The 15,310-nt window shown below is 59.6% G+C and overlaps 3 protein-coding genes across 3 annotated transcripts; all 3 read left to right on the forward strand.

The window, feature by feature from the left end:
• Nucleotides 1-505: 505 nt before the first annotated feature.
• On the forward strand, nucleotides 506-2,975 carry LOC129735597 (acrosin-like). Its single transcript, XM_055704830.1, has 6 exons — nucleotides 506-556; nucleotides 673-725; nucleotides 863-1,063; nucleotides 1,325-1,599; nucleotides 1,877-2,022; nucleotides 2,492-2,975. The coding sequence occupies exons 1-6, from the start codon at nucleotides 506-508 to the stop codon at nucleotides 2,843-2,845; spliced, it is 1,080 nt and encodes a 359-aa protein (XP_055560805.1). The 3' UTR covers nucleotides 2,846-2,975.
• Nucleotides 2,976-5,891: 2,916 nt separating this feature from the next.
• On the forward strand, nucleotides 5,892-8,213 carry LOC129735598 (acrosin-like; the record flags this gene model as incomplete). Its single annotated transcript, XM_055704831.1, has 6 exons — nucleotides 5,892-5,942; nucleotides 6,059-6,111; nucleotides 6,249-6,449; nucleotides 6,711-6,985; nucleotides 7,263-7,408; nucleotides 7,878-8,213. Coding segments are annotated over exons 1-6 (1,062 nt in total), but the record flags the coding sequence as incomplete, so codon positions are not given.
• A 1,902-nt stretch (nucleotides 8,214-10,115) lies between these two features.
• On the forward strand, nucleotides 10,116-13,747 carry LOC129735599 (acrosin-like). The gene is made up of 6 exons (XM_055704832.1): nucleotides 10,116-10,173; nucleotides 11,120-11,193; nucleotides 11,723-11,835; nucleotides 12,097-12,383; nucleotides 12,649-12,794; nucleotides 13,264-13,747. The coding sequence occupies exons 1-6, from the start codon at nucleotides 10,116-10,118 to the stop codon at nucleotides 13,615-13,617; spliced, it is 1,032 nt and encodes a 343-aa protein (XP_055560807.1). The 3' UTR covers nucleotides 13,618-13,747.
• The last annotated feature ends 1,563 nt before the right edge of the window (nucleotides 13,748-15,310 follow it).

Consider the following 15,310-nt stretch of genomic DNA (forward strand, 5'->3'; position numbering starts at 1 on the left):
ACGACCATCAAGAGAGTGTCTCTTCAAGAGCCAAGCACGCGCTTGCTGCCTCTAGTGGTTGCGTTCTCTGTTGTGTGTCTCTTTATTGGGCAGGAGCAGGTGGCAAAGGGCTGCCGAGAGCAGGGCGGCAGTGACCTTCGCAAAGAGGTAGCGCCGCCACGCTTGGTTTTTCCTGTGAGCTGTTAGCAGGCAGAGCCGGGAGCCAGGCGCTGCTGCCTGCCACGGGGCCGGCCCACCCTCATCGCGCAAAGGGAGCATTCCACGGGGCTCTGTGGGGGCTGAGCGATGCCAGCTCCTGCCTCCCGTCCTGCTTGGAACCCCTCCTGTTGCCCCCCCTCCCCGCAGAGGCCACCACGCCCAGCCCCGTGGCAACCAGCCACTCTGTGACATCACCCCCGGGGCCAAGGGCATCCTGGGCAACGTGAGTTCGGGGGGCAGTATGTTGGCGGCTGCACTGGCGGTGACAAGCCCTCCTCCTTGCAGCTGCCACGTGTCACTGGCAGGGATGGATTTGCTGCGCCTCCTCCTCATCCTGCTGGCCATGTGCTGTCCTGCGTACGGCACATGGGACAGCTGTGGGTAAGTGGCCCGAGGCTCTGGGAGGGAGCTTGGGCAAGCCCTTGTGGGCTTGGCTGGAGGGCAGCCAGTGTGGGAGGCTCATTTCCTTGCCAGCACGCAGGCTGTTGGCAGTACTCACCTACGGGGCTAAAGCAGAAAGAGGCAGGGTGTGGACACACACGTGCCCCACAGGCTTCCCCAGCCCTGCTGGCCAGGCAGCGCCTTGTGGGGAGGGAAGACGGCTGACCGTGAGCCGTAGGGGCGCCAGCCATCCAGCAGGACACTAAGGAGTTTCTCTTTACAGAGGGACCTGCGGGCTCCGGCCCATGGCTTTTCAGTACGGCATGTCGCGCGTCGTGGGTGGCACAGATGCCCAGGCAGGGGCCTGGCCCTGGATCGTCAGCATCCAGAATCCCTGGCAAGCGGGCACGGGTCATACCTGCGGAGGCTCCCTCATCAGCGCACAGTGGGTCCTGACAGCAGCCCACTGCTTCATCGAGGCCAGGTAAGGCGCCACCGGGAACACGCATAGCCCCACAACACTAGCGCTTGCCCCGTGCGCAGCAGCACGGGCTACTCCCGCCCCGTTTCCTCGCAGGACACCCAGGGCCTGGGTGCTCCTTGAGCCTGAGGCACGCGAGGCCAGTCACACCCTCCCGAGCGCTGCTCTCCTCTCTCCCTCGTCAAGCGGAAGGCAGGGCAACGGCTGGGCTGCTGCAGCACGTGGCTGTGCTCCCTCTGAGTCCTCTCCCCATTTGCCTTCCAGCTACATCACCATGTGGCGCGTGGTGATCGGTGCCACGCGGCTGACTCAGCTGGGCCCTGAGGCCCAGGTGCGCAACATCAAGCGGCTGCTCCTTCACCAAGGCTACAGTAACATCACGCAGAGGAACGACATTGCCTTGCTGGAGCTGGACCAGCCTGTGCAGTGCAACGCCTACGTTCAGCTTGCCTGCGTGCCCGATGCCTCGCTGAGAGTCTCGCAGCTGAAAAACTGCTACATCAGCGGCTGGGGTGCCACGACTGCAAGATGTGAGTACCGCGGAAGTACTCGTGTGCCGAGCGCAAGCTTGGCACGCTCGGGGCCATTGCTTGGGCTTCCTGACAGCAGAGGCCAGAGCCCGAGTCAGCCTGTGGGGACGTATGCCTCTTGAGAGATGGGCCTGAGCCCTTTCCCCAGAGCAAGGCGGAAGGCAAATGCCGCTATAACGCCTCTCAGGATGCAAAGCCAAGCGCGGGCGAGGCAAGGGATTCCACCAGGCAGGGGAGGAGAAGTGCCAGTGAGCTGCTGCTTGCTAATTCCTTCCTGTGCTCGCAGCTGGACGATCAACGGATGTGCTGCAGGAGGCCCAGGTCCGCCTCATTGATGTCAACGTCTGTAACAGCAGCCGGTGGTACAGAGGGGCCATCCACACGCACAACGTCTGTGCTGGCTATCCGCAGGGCGGCATTGACACCTGCCAGGTAGGAGCGTGCTACGAGCCAAGCCCCGTAGCACAGGCAGCCCCGCCACACGCAACTACGCCAACATGGCCCGGCATGTGCTTGGCCTGGCCAGTGCCCCTCCCACTTCAGGTCCCCACCGCCGGGGGGGCTTATACCCCCTTCCCCATCGGCAGGCCCCTGCCCAGTGCCCCTCTTGTCCCAGAGGCATGGCACTCTGCCCAGAAAGCCCTCCTAGTGTTCCTGGCAGCCCACGGCTCCCCATCCCAAGCCTGCCACAGCTCTCTTCCACACACCCACCATCACCGTGCAGTGAGGAGAGCCAGCCCCACCTTACAAGCCCACCACCCTTTCCCAGGCAAGGCTCGCTCGACACAGCCTCGCTCTGCAGGGAACACAGCTCCGGCAGGTGCCGTCAGAGAGAAGGAGCCAACCCCCGTGCTGACGGTGGCCACCCAACAACCCCTTTGTCCTCTCTCCTCCTCTGCAGGGGGACAGTGGTGGGCCTCTCGTGTGCCAAGACAGCAGTGCAGACTACTTCTGGCTTGTTGGGGTCACCAGCTGGGGGAGAGGCTGTGCCCGAGCCAGGCAGCCCGGAGTCTACACCTCCACTCAGCACTTCTACGACTGGATCCTGCTACAGATGGGCCTGCGCCCAGCAGTGAGGGCTACTCCAACAGCACGCGCTTGGAGTCATTTTGTCACCACGTCAAGCCCCGTTCCGAGGCCAAGGCCCACAGCAGCGCAGTCGGGCGGCTCCTGCCCATTTCCAGTCCAGAAGCTGCTGGACTTCTTTAGCCGGCTGCAGGAGCTCCTGCAGTACCTAAGGGGAAAAACGGTGTGAGCAGCAGGACAAACGGCACGCAGGGCAGGCTGCAGTGTGCCACCACCGTTTCCTTTGGGGCAATGCCTGCCGATGCATAGGCCACCTCAGCGTCAAAGGGCTGCTCTGCCCTGCGCCCGTGCCTCGGGACGCACACACCTGATGAGGCTGACCACGTGCTTGAAATAAAATGTTTCGGTGCTCACAGCAAACCAGGCTTCAGCTCAAGTCAGTCTCCTGTGCGAGGCAAGGACGTCCACGCCCGGCACCTGCCACGCGAGGCAGGCTGCAGGCAGACAAGGCGGGCACAAAGGGAAAGAGTCCCTGCAAAGGGCTGAAAGTGGGCCTGCTCAGGGAGGAGGGGGAGGCTGCACTGGGGGAGGAAGGGAACACAGGTCATCACGGGCTGGAGGGCTTGGGGAAAGGAGCTGGAAACACAGAACGTCTTTGGCCAGCTCCTGGTGGGATCCCGCTGCGCTTGTGGATGAGCCACAAGTGACCTTGAAACTGGACTCTCGTGACCCAGGACAGACGCGTCTGGAAAGACCCAAGGGTTGCACTGAGGATTTGGGGAAGGAGCTTGCCTTCGAGCCCCACATATGCCACAGACTTCATTTCCATCCTGTGTCGCGGTTTAACCCCGGCCGGCAACCAAACACTACCGGCAACCAAACGCCACGCAGCCACTTGCGCACTCCCCCCCACCCGGAGGGGTGGGGAGGAGAATCAGAAAGCAATGTAAAAGTGGAGGGTTGAGATAAGAACAATGTAATAATTTAAACAGAAGAAAGAGTGAAGAACAACAGTAACAATACCAAGAAGAAGAACAACAATAACAATTAGGATGGAAAGGTGGGGGAAAAGGGTAAAATCAAAAGGAAGGGAGAAGGAAAAAAAGGAAATGATGCCCAGTACAACTGCTCACCACCCGCTGACCGATGCCCAGCCAGTCCCTGAGCAAGAATCCCCCCACCAGCTAACCCTCCAAGTTTCTATACCAAGCATGACATCCCACGGGATGGAATACCTCTGTGGCTGGTTCAGGTCAGCTGACCTGCCTGTGTCCCTTCCCAGTCTCTTGTGCCCCTCCAGCACTCTGGCTGGCAAGGCCCAAGAAACCAAAAAGGCCTTGACTTAGCAGAAACGCTAGGCAGCAACAACCGAAAACATCAGTGCGGCTACCAACATTGTTCTCACATCATAGCCAAAACACAGCACTTCACTAGCTACGAAGAAGAAAGTTAACTCCATGCCAGCTGAAACCAGGACACGGGGCCATCTCCTACTCGGCATGTGCTGCACAGGTCTTTGTAGCCTTCTTGATTGGTGCTGACGTGCGGAATCAAACTCTACATCTCAAGGAGGGTTATCAAGCAGGTATGTTTATCGGGGCTCCGGCTGCAAGGGGGATCGCTCCTCCTCACTTGCACACCCAGGGCTTAAGTAAGCAGATCCCTATTACACAGAAGCATACATATTCATTAAAATTCCCAAGAAAAGGCGGGGTTATTACCATTCGGTCCAGGAACTCAGTATCATAAGCCTCCTCACTCTGGCGCGGGTGCATTGACACCTGCTGGTCCTGGGCTGGGCTCTCTGGGAGGAAGGCTCGCACCCTTCCTCAGGATGTACTTTTCCCTTTGGCGCGCAGTGCTGAGGAGTCCACACCAGCAAGCGCAGAGCCAGGTTGTACTGGTTCTCTTCCCGGCTCGTACATCTTGCAGACAACATAGTTCTTGCTTACAACGTAGCTAGTCGATCGGTATCGACACGTGCAGACCGTAGTGTCCTTGTTAGTCAGTCTGTTAAACACAAGTGCTGAAGCACCAGTTGCAAGGTCTGCATATTTACCGAATGATTTTCAGCTTGAACTATCTCCGTGCAGAGTCTTTACTTCTGAGCGTCATGGCCTGTGACCGCCTTGCTGCCATCCGAAAAGCCCTGCACACTGGGACCCTCCTAGGTGGCAGAGCTTGTGTCCACACGGCAGCAGCTGCCTTGGGCCAGGGGGTTGCTCAGCCCAGCAGCACCAGCAAGTGTGGAATTGAAACCGGGAGCGAAGCCGCTAAGACAAAACCAGTATCCTATGAAGTTGGAATCCTGGCTCGGACTGGAGCCTAGAAGTCATAATTGCCTAAAACAGGGGTTGTTGCAAAGCCACATGCCCAGGAGCAGCATGTAGTACAACATCTAAGGGCTGTTAATGAAATAGCGATTGACCAACACCCGGTGCTGCCTAATCCTCCCACTTTCTCAACAGCGACAGGGGATTCTAATGTCTGTTTTACAGCATTGGACTTCGAAGGCGCCTTTTTGGCGTTCTGATTGTATGTCCTCGGCCGTGCGTAGCAGGTGCCACAGCTGCCCTCTTCAGTGTTGGTCCAGAACCACAATCCAACCCAGAGAGAGCAGGGACACGAAGCCTGCCAGAGGGCGTTGCTGTGGCTGACATAGCCAGTGAGGACTGTGCTGCGTGTGCCTTTCCCTGTGCTGCGTGCAGGAAGGTTGGCACTGCTGGGCTAGGCTTGGCTTATTTGGCTTGCCCGTAACTGCTTGCCTGCCACGACCATCAAGAGAGTGTCTCTTCAAGAGCCAAGCACGCGCTTGCTGCCTCTAGTGGTTGCGTTCTCTGTTGTGTGTCTCTTTATTGGGCAGGAGCAGGTGGCAAAGGGCTGCCGAGAGCAGGGCGGCAGTGACCTTCGCAAAGAGGTAGCGCCGCCACGCTTGGTTTTTCCTGTGAGCTGTTAGCAGGCAGAGCCGGGAGCCAGGCGCTGCTGCCTGCCACGGGGCCGGCCCACCCTCATCGCGCAAAGGGAGCATTCCACGGGGCTCTGTGGGGGCTGAGCGATGCCAGCTCCTGCCTCCCGTCCTGCTTGGAACCCCTCCTGTTGCCCCCCCTCCCCGCAGAGGCCACCACGCCCAGCCCCGTGGCAACCAGCCACTCTGTGACATCACCCCCGGGGCCAAGGGCATCCTGGGCAACGTGAGTTCGGGGGGCAGTATGTTGGCGGCTGCACTGGCGGTGACAAGCCCTCCTCCTTGCAGCTGCCACGTGTCACTGGCAGGGATGGATTTGCTGCGCCTCCTCCTCATCCTGCTGGCCATGTGCTGTCCTGCGTACGGCACATGGGACAGCTGTGGGTAAGTGGCCCGAGGCTCTGGGAGGGAGCTTGGGCAAGCCCTTGTGGGCTTGGCTGGAGGGCAGCCAGTGTGGGAGGCTCATTTCCTTGCCAGCACGCAGGCTGTTGGCAGTACTCACCTACGGGGCTAAAGCAGAAAGAGGCAGGGTGTGGACACACACGTGCCCCACAGGCTTCCCCAGCCCTGCTGGCCAGGCAGCGCCTTGTGGGGAGGGAAGACGGCTGACCGTGAGCCGTAGGGGCGCCAGCCATCCAGCAGGACACTAAGGAGTTTCTCTTTACAGAGGGACCTGCGGGCTCCGGCCCATGGCTTTTCAGTACGGCATGTCGCGCGTCGTGGGTGGCACAGATGCCCAGGCAGGGGCCTGGCCCTGGATCGTCAGCATCCAGAATCCCTGGCAAGCGGGCACGGGTCATACCTGCGGAGGCTCCCTCATCAGCGCACAGTGGGTCCTGACAGCAGCCCACTGCTTCATCGAGGCCAGGTAAGGCGCCACTGGGAACGCGCATAGCCCCACAACACTAGCGCTTGCCCCGTGCGCAGCAGCACGGGCTACTCCCGCCCCGTTTCCTCGCAGGACACCCAGGGCCTGGGTGCTCCTTGAGCCTAAGGCACGCGAGGCCAGTCACACCCTCCCGAGCGCTGCTCTCCTCTCTCCCTCGTCAAGCGGAAGGCAGGGCAACGGCTGGGCTGCTGCAGCACGTGGCTGTGCTCCCTCTGAGTCCTCTCCCCATTTGCCTTCCAGCTACATCACCATGTGGCGCGTGGTGATCGGTGCCACGCGGCTGACTCAGCTGGGCCCTGAGGCCCAGGTGCGCAACATCAAGCGGCTGCTCCTTCACCAAGGCTACAGTAACATCACGCAGAGGAACGACATTGCCTTGCTGGAGCTGGACCAGCCTGTGCAGTGCAACGCCTACGTTCAGCTTGCCTGCGTGCCCGATGCCTCGCTGAGAGTCTCGCAGCTGAAAAACTGCTACATCAGCGGCTGGGGTGCCACGACTGCAAGATGTGAGTACCGCGGAAGTACTCGTGTGCCGAGCGCAAGCTTGGCACGCTCGGGGCCATTGCTTGGGCTTCCTGACAGCAGAGGCCAGAGCCCGAGTCAGCCTGCGGGGACGTATGCCTCTTGAGAGATGGGCCTGAGCCCTTTCCCCAGAGCAAGGCGGAAGGCAAATGCCGCTATAACGCCTCTCAGGGTGCAAAGCCAAGCGCGGGCGAGGCAAGGGATTCCGCCAGGCAGGGGAGGAGAAGTGCCAGTGAGCTGCTGCTTGCTAATTCCTTCCTGTGCTCGCAGCTGGACGATCAACGGATGTGCTGCAGGAGGCCCAGGTCCGCCTCATTGATGTCAACGTCTGTAACAGCAGCCGGTGGTACAGAGGGGCCATCCACACGCACAACGTCTGTGCTGGCTATCCGCAGGGCGGCATTGACACCTGCCAGGTAGGAGCGTGCTACTAGCCAAGCCCCGTAGCACAGGCAGCCCCGCCACACGCAACTACGCCAACATGGCCCGGCATGTGCTTGGCCTGGCCAGTGCCCCTCCCACTTCAGGTCCCCACCGCCGGGGGGGCTTATACCCCCTTCCCCATCGGCAGGCCCCTGCCCAGTGCCCCTCTTGTCCCAGAGGCATGGCACTCTGCCCAGAAAGCCCTCCTAGTGTTCCTGGCAGCCCACGGCTCCCCATCCCAAGCCTGCCACAGCTCTCTTCCACACACCCACCATCACCGTGCAGTGAGGAGAGCCAGCCCCACCTTACAAGCCCACCACCCCTTCCCAGGCAAGGCTCGCTCGACACAGCCTCGCTCTGCAGGGAACACAGCTCCGGCAGGTGCCGTCAGAGAGAAGGAGCCAACCCCCGTGCTGACGGTGGCCACCCAACAACCCCTTTGTCCTCTCTCCTCCTCTGCAGGGGGACAGCGGTGGGCCTCTCGTGTGCCAAGACAGCAGTGCAGACTACTTCTGGCTTGTTGGGGTCACCAGCTGGGGGAGAGGCTGTGCCCGAGCCAGGCAGCCCGGAGTCTACACCTCCACTCAGCACTTCTACGACTGGATCCTGCTACAGATGGGCCTGCGCCCAGCAGTGAGGGCTACTCCAACAGCACGCGCTTGGAGTCATTTTGTCACCACGTCAAGCCCCGTTCCGAGGCCAAGGCCCACAGCAGCGCAGTCGGGCGGCTCCTGCCCATTTCCAGTCCAGAAGCTGCTGGACTTCTTTAGCCGGCTGCAGGAGCTCCTGCAGTACCTAAGGGGAAAAACGGTGTGAGCAGCAGGACAAACGGCACGCAGGGCAGGCTGCAGTGTGCCACCACCGTTTCCTTTGGGGCAATGCCTGCCGATGCAAAGGCCACCTCAGCGTCAAAGGGCTGCTCTGCCCTGCGCCCGTGCCTCGGGACGCACACACCTGATGAGGCTGACCACGTGCTTGAAATAAAATGTTTCGGTGCTCACAGCAAACCAGGCTTCAGCTCAAGTCAGTCTCCTGTGCGAGGCAAGGACGTCCACGCCCGGCACCTGCCACGCGAGGCAGGCTGCAGGCAGACAAGGCGGGCACAAAGGGAAAGAGTCCCTGCAAAGGGCTGAAAGTGGGCCTGCTCAGGGAGGAGGGGGAGGCTGCACTGGGGGAGGAAGGGAACACAGGTCATCACGGGCTGGAGGGCTTGGGGAAAGGAGCTGGAAACACAGAACGTCTTTGGCCAGCTCCTGGTGGGATCCCGCTGCGCTTGTGGATGAGCCACAAGTGACCTTGAAACTGGACTCTCGTGACCCAGGACAGACGCGTCTGGAAAGACCCAAGGGTTGCACTGAGGATTTGGGGAAGGAGCTTGCCTTCGAGCCCCACATATGCCACAGACTTCATTTCCATCCTGTGTCGCGGTTTAACCCCGGCCGGCAACCAAACACTACCGGCAACCAAACGCCACGCAGCCACTTGCGCACTCCCCCCCACCCGGAGGGGTGGGGAGGAGAATCAGAAAGCAATGTAAAAGTGGAGGGTTGAGATAAGAACAATGTAATAATTTAAACAGAAGAAAGAGTGAAGAACAACAGTAACAATACCAAGAAGAAGAACAACAATAACAATTAGGATGGAAAGGTGGGGGAAAAGGGTAAAATCAAAAGGAAGGGAGAAGGAAAAAAAGGAAATGATGCCCAGTACAACTGCTCACCACCCGCTGACCGATGCCCAGCCAGTCCCTGAGCAAGAATCCCCCCACCAGCTAACCCTCCAAGTTTCTATACCAAGCATGACGTCCCACGGGATGGAATACCTCTGTGGCTGGTTCAGGTCAGCTGACCTGCCTGTGTCCCTTCCCAGTCTCTTGTGCCCCTCCAGCACTCTGGCTGGCAAGGCCCAAGAAACCAAAAAGGCCTTGACTTAGCAGAAACGCTAGGCAGCAACAACCGAAAACATCAGTGCGGCTACCAACATTGTTCTCACATCATAGCCAAAACACAGCACTTCACTAGCTACGAAGAAGAAAGTTAACTCCATGCCAGCTGAAACCAGGACACGGGGCCATCTCCTACTCGGCATGTGCTGCACAGGTCTTTGTAGCCTTCTTGATTGGTGCTGACGTGCGGAATCAAACTCTACATCTCAAGGAGGGTTATCAAGCAGGTATGTTTATCGGGGCTCCGGCTGCAAGGGGGATCGCTCCTCCTCACTTGCACACCCAGGGCTTAAGTAAGCAGATCCCTATTACACAGAAGCATACATATTCATTAAAATTCCCAAGAAAAGGCGGGGTTATTACCATTCGGTCCAGGAACTCAGTATCATAAGCCTCCTCACTCTGGCGCGGGTGCATTGACACCTGCTGGTCCTGGGCTGGGCTCTCTGGGAGGAAGGCTCACACCCTTCCTCAGGATGTACTTTTCCCTTTGGCGCGCAGTGCTGAGGAGTCCACACCAGCAAGCGCAGAGCCAGGTTGTACTGGTTCTCTTCCCGGCTCGTACATCTTGCAGACAACATAGTTCTTGCTTACAACGTAGCTAGTCGATCGGTATCGACACGTGCAGACCGTAGTGTCCTTGTTAGTCAGTCTGTTAAACACAAGTGCTGAAGCACCAGTTGCAAGGTCTGCATATTTACCGAATGATTTTCAGCTTGAACTATCTCCGTGCAGAGTCTTTACTTCTGAGCGTCATGGCCTGTGACCGCCTTGCTGCCATCCGAAAAGCCCTGCACACTGGGACCCTCCTAGGTGGCAGAGCTTGTGTCCACACGGCAGCAGCTGCCTTGGGCCAGGGGGTTGCTCAGCCCAGCAGCACCAGCAAGTGTGGAATTGAAACCGGGAGCGAAGCCGCTAAGACAAAACCAGTATCCTATGAAGTTGGAATCCTGGCTCGGACTGGAGCCTAGAAGTCATAATTGCCTAAAACAGGGGTTGTTGCAAAGCCACATGCCCAGGAGCAGCATGTAGTACAACATCTAAGGGCTGTTAATGAAATAGCGATTGACCAACAGCCGGTGCTGCCTAATCCTCCCACTTTCTCAACAGCGACAGGGGATTCTAATGTCTGTTTTACAGCATTGGACTTCGAAGGCGCCTTTTTGGCGTTCTGATTGTATGTCCTCGGCCGTGCGTAGCAGGTGCCACAGCTGCCCTCTTCAGTGTTGGTCCAGAACCACAATCCAACCCAGAGAGAGCAGGGACACGAAGCCTGCCAGAGGGCGTTGCTGTGGCTGACATAGCCAGTGAGGACTGTGCTGCGTGTGCCTTTCCCTGTGCTGCGTGCAGGAAGGTTGGCACTGCTGGGCTAGGCTTGGCTTATTTGGCTTGCCCGTAACTGCTTGCCTGCCACGACCATCAAGAGAGTGTCTCTTCAAGAGCCAAGCACGCGCTTGCTGCCTCTAGTGGTTGCGTTCTCTGTTGTGTGTCTCTTTATTGGGCAGGAGCAGGTGGCAAAGGGCTGCCGAGAGCAGGGCGGCAGTGACCTTCGCAAAGAGGTAGCGCCGCCACGCTTGGTTTTTCCTGTGAGCTGTTAGCAGGCAGAGCCGGGAGCCAGGCGCTGCTGCCTGCCACGGGGCCGGCCCACCCTCATCGCGCAAAGGGAGCATTCCACGGGGCTCTGTGGGGGCTGAGCGATCCCAGCTCCTGCCTCCCGTCCTGCTTGGAACCCCTCCTGTTGCCCCCCCTCCCCGCAGAGGCCACCACGCCCAGCCCCGTGGCAACCAGCCACTCTGTGACATCACCCCCGGGGCCAAGGGCATCCTGGGCAACGTGAGTTCGGGGGGCAGTATGTTGGCGGCTGCACTGGCGGTGACAAGCCCTCCTCCTTGCAGCTGCCACGTGTCACTGGCAGGGATGGATTTGCTGCGCCTCCTCCTCATCCTGCTGGCCATGTGCTGTCCTGCGTACGGCACATGGGACAGCTGTGGGTAAGTGGCCCGAGGCTCTGGGAGGGAGCTTGGGCAAGCCCTTGTGGGCTTGGCTGGAGGGCAGCCAGTGTGGGAGGCTCATTTCCTTGCCAGCACGCAGGCTGTTGGCAGTACTCACCTACGGGGCTAAAGCAGAAAGAGGCAGGGTGTGGACACACACGTGCCCCACAGGCTTCCCCAGCCCTGCTGGCCAGGCAGCGCCTTGTGGGGAGGGAAGACGGCTGACCGTGAGCCGTAGGGGCACCAGCCATCCAGCAGGACACTAAGGAGCTTCTCTTTACAGAGGGACCTGCGGGCTCCGGCCCATGGCTTTTCAGTACGGCATGTCGCGCGTCGTGGGTGGCACAGATGCCCAGGCAGGGGCCTGGCCCTGGATCGTCAGCATCCAGAATCCCTGGCAAGCGGGCACGGGTCATACCTGCGGAGGCTCCCTCATCAGCGCACAGTGGGTCCTGACAGCAGCCCACTGCTTCATCGAGGCCAGGTAAGGCGCCACCGGGAACACGCATAGCCCCACAACACTAGCGCTTGCCCCGTGCGCAGCAGCACGGGCTACTCCCGCCCCGTTTCCTCGCAGGACACCCAGGGCCTGGGTGCTCCTTGAGCCTGAGGCACGCGAGGCCAGTCACACCCTCCCGAGCGCTGCTCTCCTCTCTCCCTCGTCAAGCGGAAGGCAGGGCAACGGCTGGGCTGCTGCAGCACGTGGCTGTGCTCCCTCTGAGTCCTCTCCCCATTTGCCTTCCAGCTACATCACCATGTGGCGCGTGGTGATCGGTGCCACGCGGCTGACTCAGCTGGGCCCTGAGGCCCAGGTGCGCAACATCAAGCGGCTGCTCCTTCACCAAGGCTACAGTAACATCACGCAGAGGAACGACATTGCCTTGCTGGAGCTGGACCAGCCTGTGCAGTGCAACGCCTACGTTCAGCTTGCCTGCGTGCCCGATGCCTCGCTGAGAGTCTCGCAGCTGAAAAACTGCTACATCAGCGGCTGGGGTGCCACGACTGCAAGATGTGAGTACCGCGGAAGTACTCGTGTGCCGAGCGCAAGCTTGGCACGCTCGGGGCCATTGCTTGGGCTTCCTGACAGCAGAGGCCAGAGCCCGAGTCAGCCTGCGGGGACGTATGCCTCTTGAGAGATGGGCCTGAGCCCTTTCCCCAGAGCAAGGCGGAAGGCAAATGCCGCTATAACGCCTCTCAGGATGCAAAGCCAAGCGCGGGCGAGGCAAGGGATTCCACCAGGCAGGGGAGGAGAAGTGCCAGTGAGCTGCTGCTTGCTAATTCCTTCCTGTGCTCGCAGCTGGACGATCAACGGATGTGCTGCAGGAGGCCCAGGTCCGCCTCATTGATGTCAACGTCTGTAACAGCAGCCGGTGGTACAGAGGGGCCATCCACACGCACAACGTCTGTGCTGGCTATCCGCAGGGCGGCATTGACACCTGCCAGGTAGGAGCGTGCTACGAGCCAAGCCCCGTAGCACAGGCAGCCCCGCCACACGCAACTACGCCAACATGGCCCGGCATGTGCTTGGCCTGGCCAGTGCCCCTCCCACTTCAGGTCCCCACCGCCGGGGGGGCTTATACCCCCTTCCCCATCGGCAGGCCCCTGCCCAGTGCCCCTCTTGTCCCAGAGGCATGGCACTCTGCCCAGAAAGCCCTCCTAGTGTTCCTGGCAGCCCACGGCTCCCCATCCCAAGCCTGCCACAGCTCTCTTCCACACACCCACCATCACCGTGCAGTGAGGAGAGCCAGCCCCACCTTACAAGCCCACCACCCCTTCCCAGGCAAGGCTCGCTCGACACAGCCTCGCTCTGCAGGGAACACAGCTCCGGCAGGTGCCGTCAGAGAGAAGGAGCCAACCCCCGTGCTGACGGTGGCCACCCAACAACCCCTTTGTCCTCTCTCCTCCTCTGCAGGGGGACAGCGGTGGGCCTCTCGTGTGCCAAGACAGCAGTGCAGACTACTTCTGGCTTGTTGGGGTCACCAGCTGGGGGAGAGGCTGTGCCCGAGCCAGGCAGCCCGGAGTCTACACCTCCACTCAGCACTTCTACGACTGGATCCTGCTACAGATGGGCCTGCGCCCAGCAGTGAGGGCTACTCCAACAGCACGCGCTTGGAGTCATTTTGTCACCACGTCAAGCCCCGTTCCGAGGCCAAGGCCCACAGCAGCGCAGTCGGGCGGCTCCTGCCCATTTCCAGTCCAGAAGCTGCTGGACTTCTTTAGCCGGCTGCAGGAGCTCCTGCAGTACCTAAGGGGAAAAACGGTGTGAGCAGCAGGACAAACGGCACGCAGGGCAGGCTGCAGTGTGCCACCACCGTTTCCTTTGGGGCAATGCCTGCCGATGCATAGGCCACCTCAGCGTCAAAGGGCTGCTCTGCCCTGCGCCCGTGCCTCGGGACGCACACACCTGATGAGGCTGACCACGTGCTTGAAATAAAATGTTTCGGTGCTCACAGCAAACCAGGCTTCAGCTCAAGTCAGTCTCCTGTGCGAGGCAAGGACGTCCACGCCCGGCACCTGCCACGCGAGGCAGGCTGCAGGCAGACAAGGCGGGCACAAAGGGAAAGAGTCCCTGCAAAGGGCTGAAAGTGGGCCTGCTCAGGGAGGAGGGGGAGGCTGCACTGGGGGAGGAAGGGAACACAGGTCATCACGGGCTGGAGGGCTTGGGGAAAGGAGCTGGAAACACAGAACGTCTTTGGCCAGCTCCTGGTGGGATCCCGCTGCGCTTGTGGATGAGCCACAAGTGACCTTGAAACTGGACTCTCGTGACCCAGGACAGACGCGTCTGGAAAGACCCAAGGGTTGCACTGAGGATTTGGGGAAGGAGCTTGCCTTCGAGCCCCACATATGCCACAGACTTCATTTCCATCCTGTGTCGCGGTTTAACCCCGGCCGGCAACCAAACACTACCGGCAACCAAACGCCACGCAGCCACTTGCGCACTCCCCCCCACCCGGAGGGGTGGGGAGGAGAATCAGAAAGCAATGTAAAAGTGGAGGGTTGAGATAAGAACAATGTAATAATTTAAACAGAAGAAAGAGTGAAGAACAACAGTAACAATACCAAGAAGAAGAACAACAATAACAATTAGGATGGAAAGGTGGGGGAAAAGGGTAAAATCAAAAGGAAGGGAGAAGGAAAAAAAGGAAATGATGCCCAGTACAACTGCTCACCACCCGCTGACCGATGCCCAGCCAGTCCCTGAGCAAGAATCCCCCCACCAGCTAACCCTCCAAGTTTCTATACCAAGCATGACGTCCCACGGGATGGAATACCTCTGTGGCTGGTTCAGGTCAGCTGACCTGCCTGTGTCCCTTCCCAGTCTCTTGTGCCCCTCCAGCACTCTGGCTGGCAAGGCCCAAGAAACCAAAAAGGCCTTGACTTAGCAGAAACGCTAGGCAGCAACAACCGAAAACATCAGTGCGGCTACCAACATTGTTCTCACATCATAGCCAAAACACAGCACTTCACTAGCTACGAAGAAGAAAGTTAACTCCATGCCAGCTGAAACCAGGACACGGGGCCATCTCCTACTCGGCATGTGCTGCACAGGTCTTTGTAGCCTTCTTGATTGGTGCTGACGTGCGGAATCAAACTCTACATCTCAAGGAGGGTTATCAAGCAGGTATGTTTATCGGGGCTCCGGCTGCAAGGGGGATCGCTCCTCCTCACTTGCACACCCAGGGCTTAAGTAAGCAGATCCCTATTACACAGAAGCATACATATTCATTAAAATTCCCAAGAAAAGGCGGGGTTATTACCATTCGGTCCAGGAACTCAGTATCATAAGCCTCCTCACTCTGGCGCGGGTGCATTGACACCTGCTGGTCCTGGGCTGGGCTCTCTGGGAGGAAGGCTCGCACCCTTCCTCAGGATGTACTTTTCCCTTTGGCGCGCAGTGCTGAGGAGTCCACACCAGCAAGCGCAGAGCCAGGTTGTACTGGTTCTCTTCCCGGCTCGTA

Source organism: Falco cherrug, chromosome 3 (assembly GCF_023634085.1).
Source record: "Falco cherrug isolate bFalChe1 chromosome 3, bFalChe1.pri, whole genome shotgun sequence".
NCBI lineage: Eukaryota > Metazoa > Chordata > Aves > Falconiformes > Falconidae > Falco > Falco cherrug.

Excerpts from the sequence above, each read along its gene's own strand:
- LOC129735599 (XM_055704832.1), top strand. The coding sequence starts at position 10,116 with ATGGCCTGTGACCGCCTTGCTGCCATCCGAAAAGCCCTGCACACTGGG. Across the intron at positions 10,174-11,119 it reads GCACACTGGGACCCTCCTAG|GCCACCACGCCCAGCCCCGT; the intron begins GTGGCAGAGCTT and ends CTCCCCGCAGAG. Across the intron at positions 12,795-13,263 it reads GCGGCATTGACACCTGCCAG|GGGGACAGCGGTGGGCCTCT; the intron begins GTAGGAGCGTGC and ends CCTCCTCTGCAG.
- LOC129735597 (XM_055704830.1), top strand. The coding sequence starts at position 506 with ATGGATTTGCTGCGCCTCCTCCTCATCCTGCTGGCCATGTGCTGTCCT. Across the intron at positions 1,064-1,324 it reads CACTGCTTCATCGAGGCCAG|CTACATCACCATGTGGCGCG; the intron begins GTAAGGCGCCAC and ends TTTGCCTTCCAG. Across the intron at positions 2,023-2,491 it reads GCGGCATTGACACCTGCCAG|GGGGACAGTGGTGGGCCTCT; the intron begins GTAGGAGCGTGC and ends CCTCCTCTGCAG.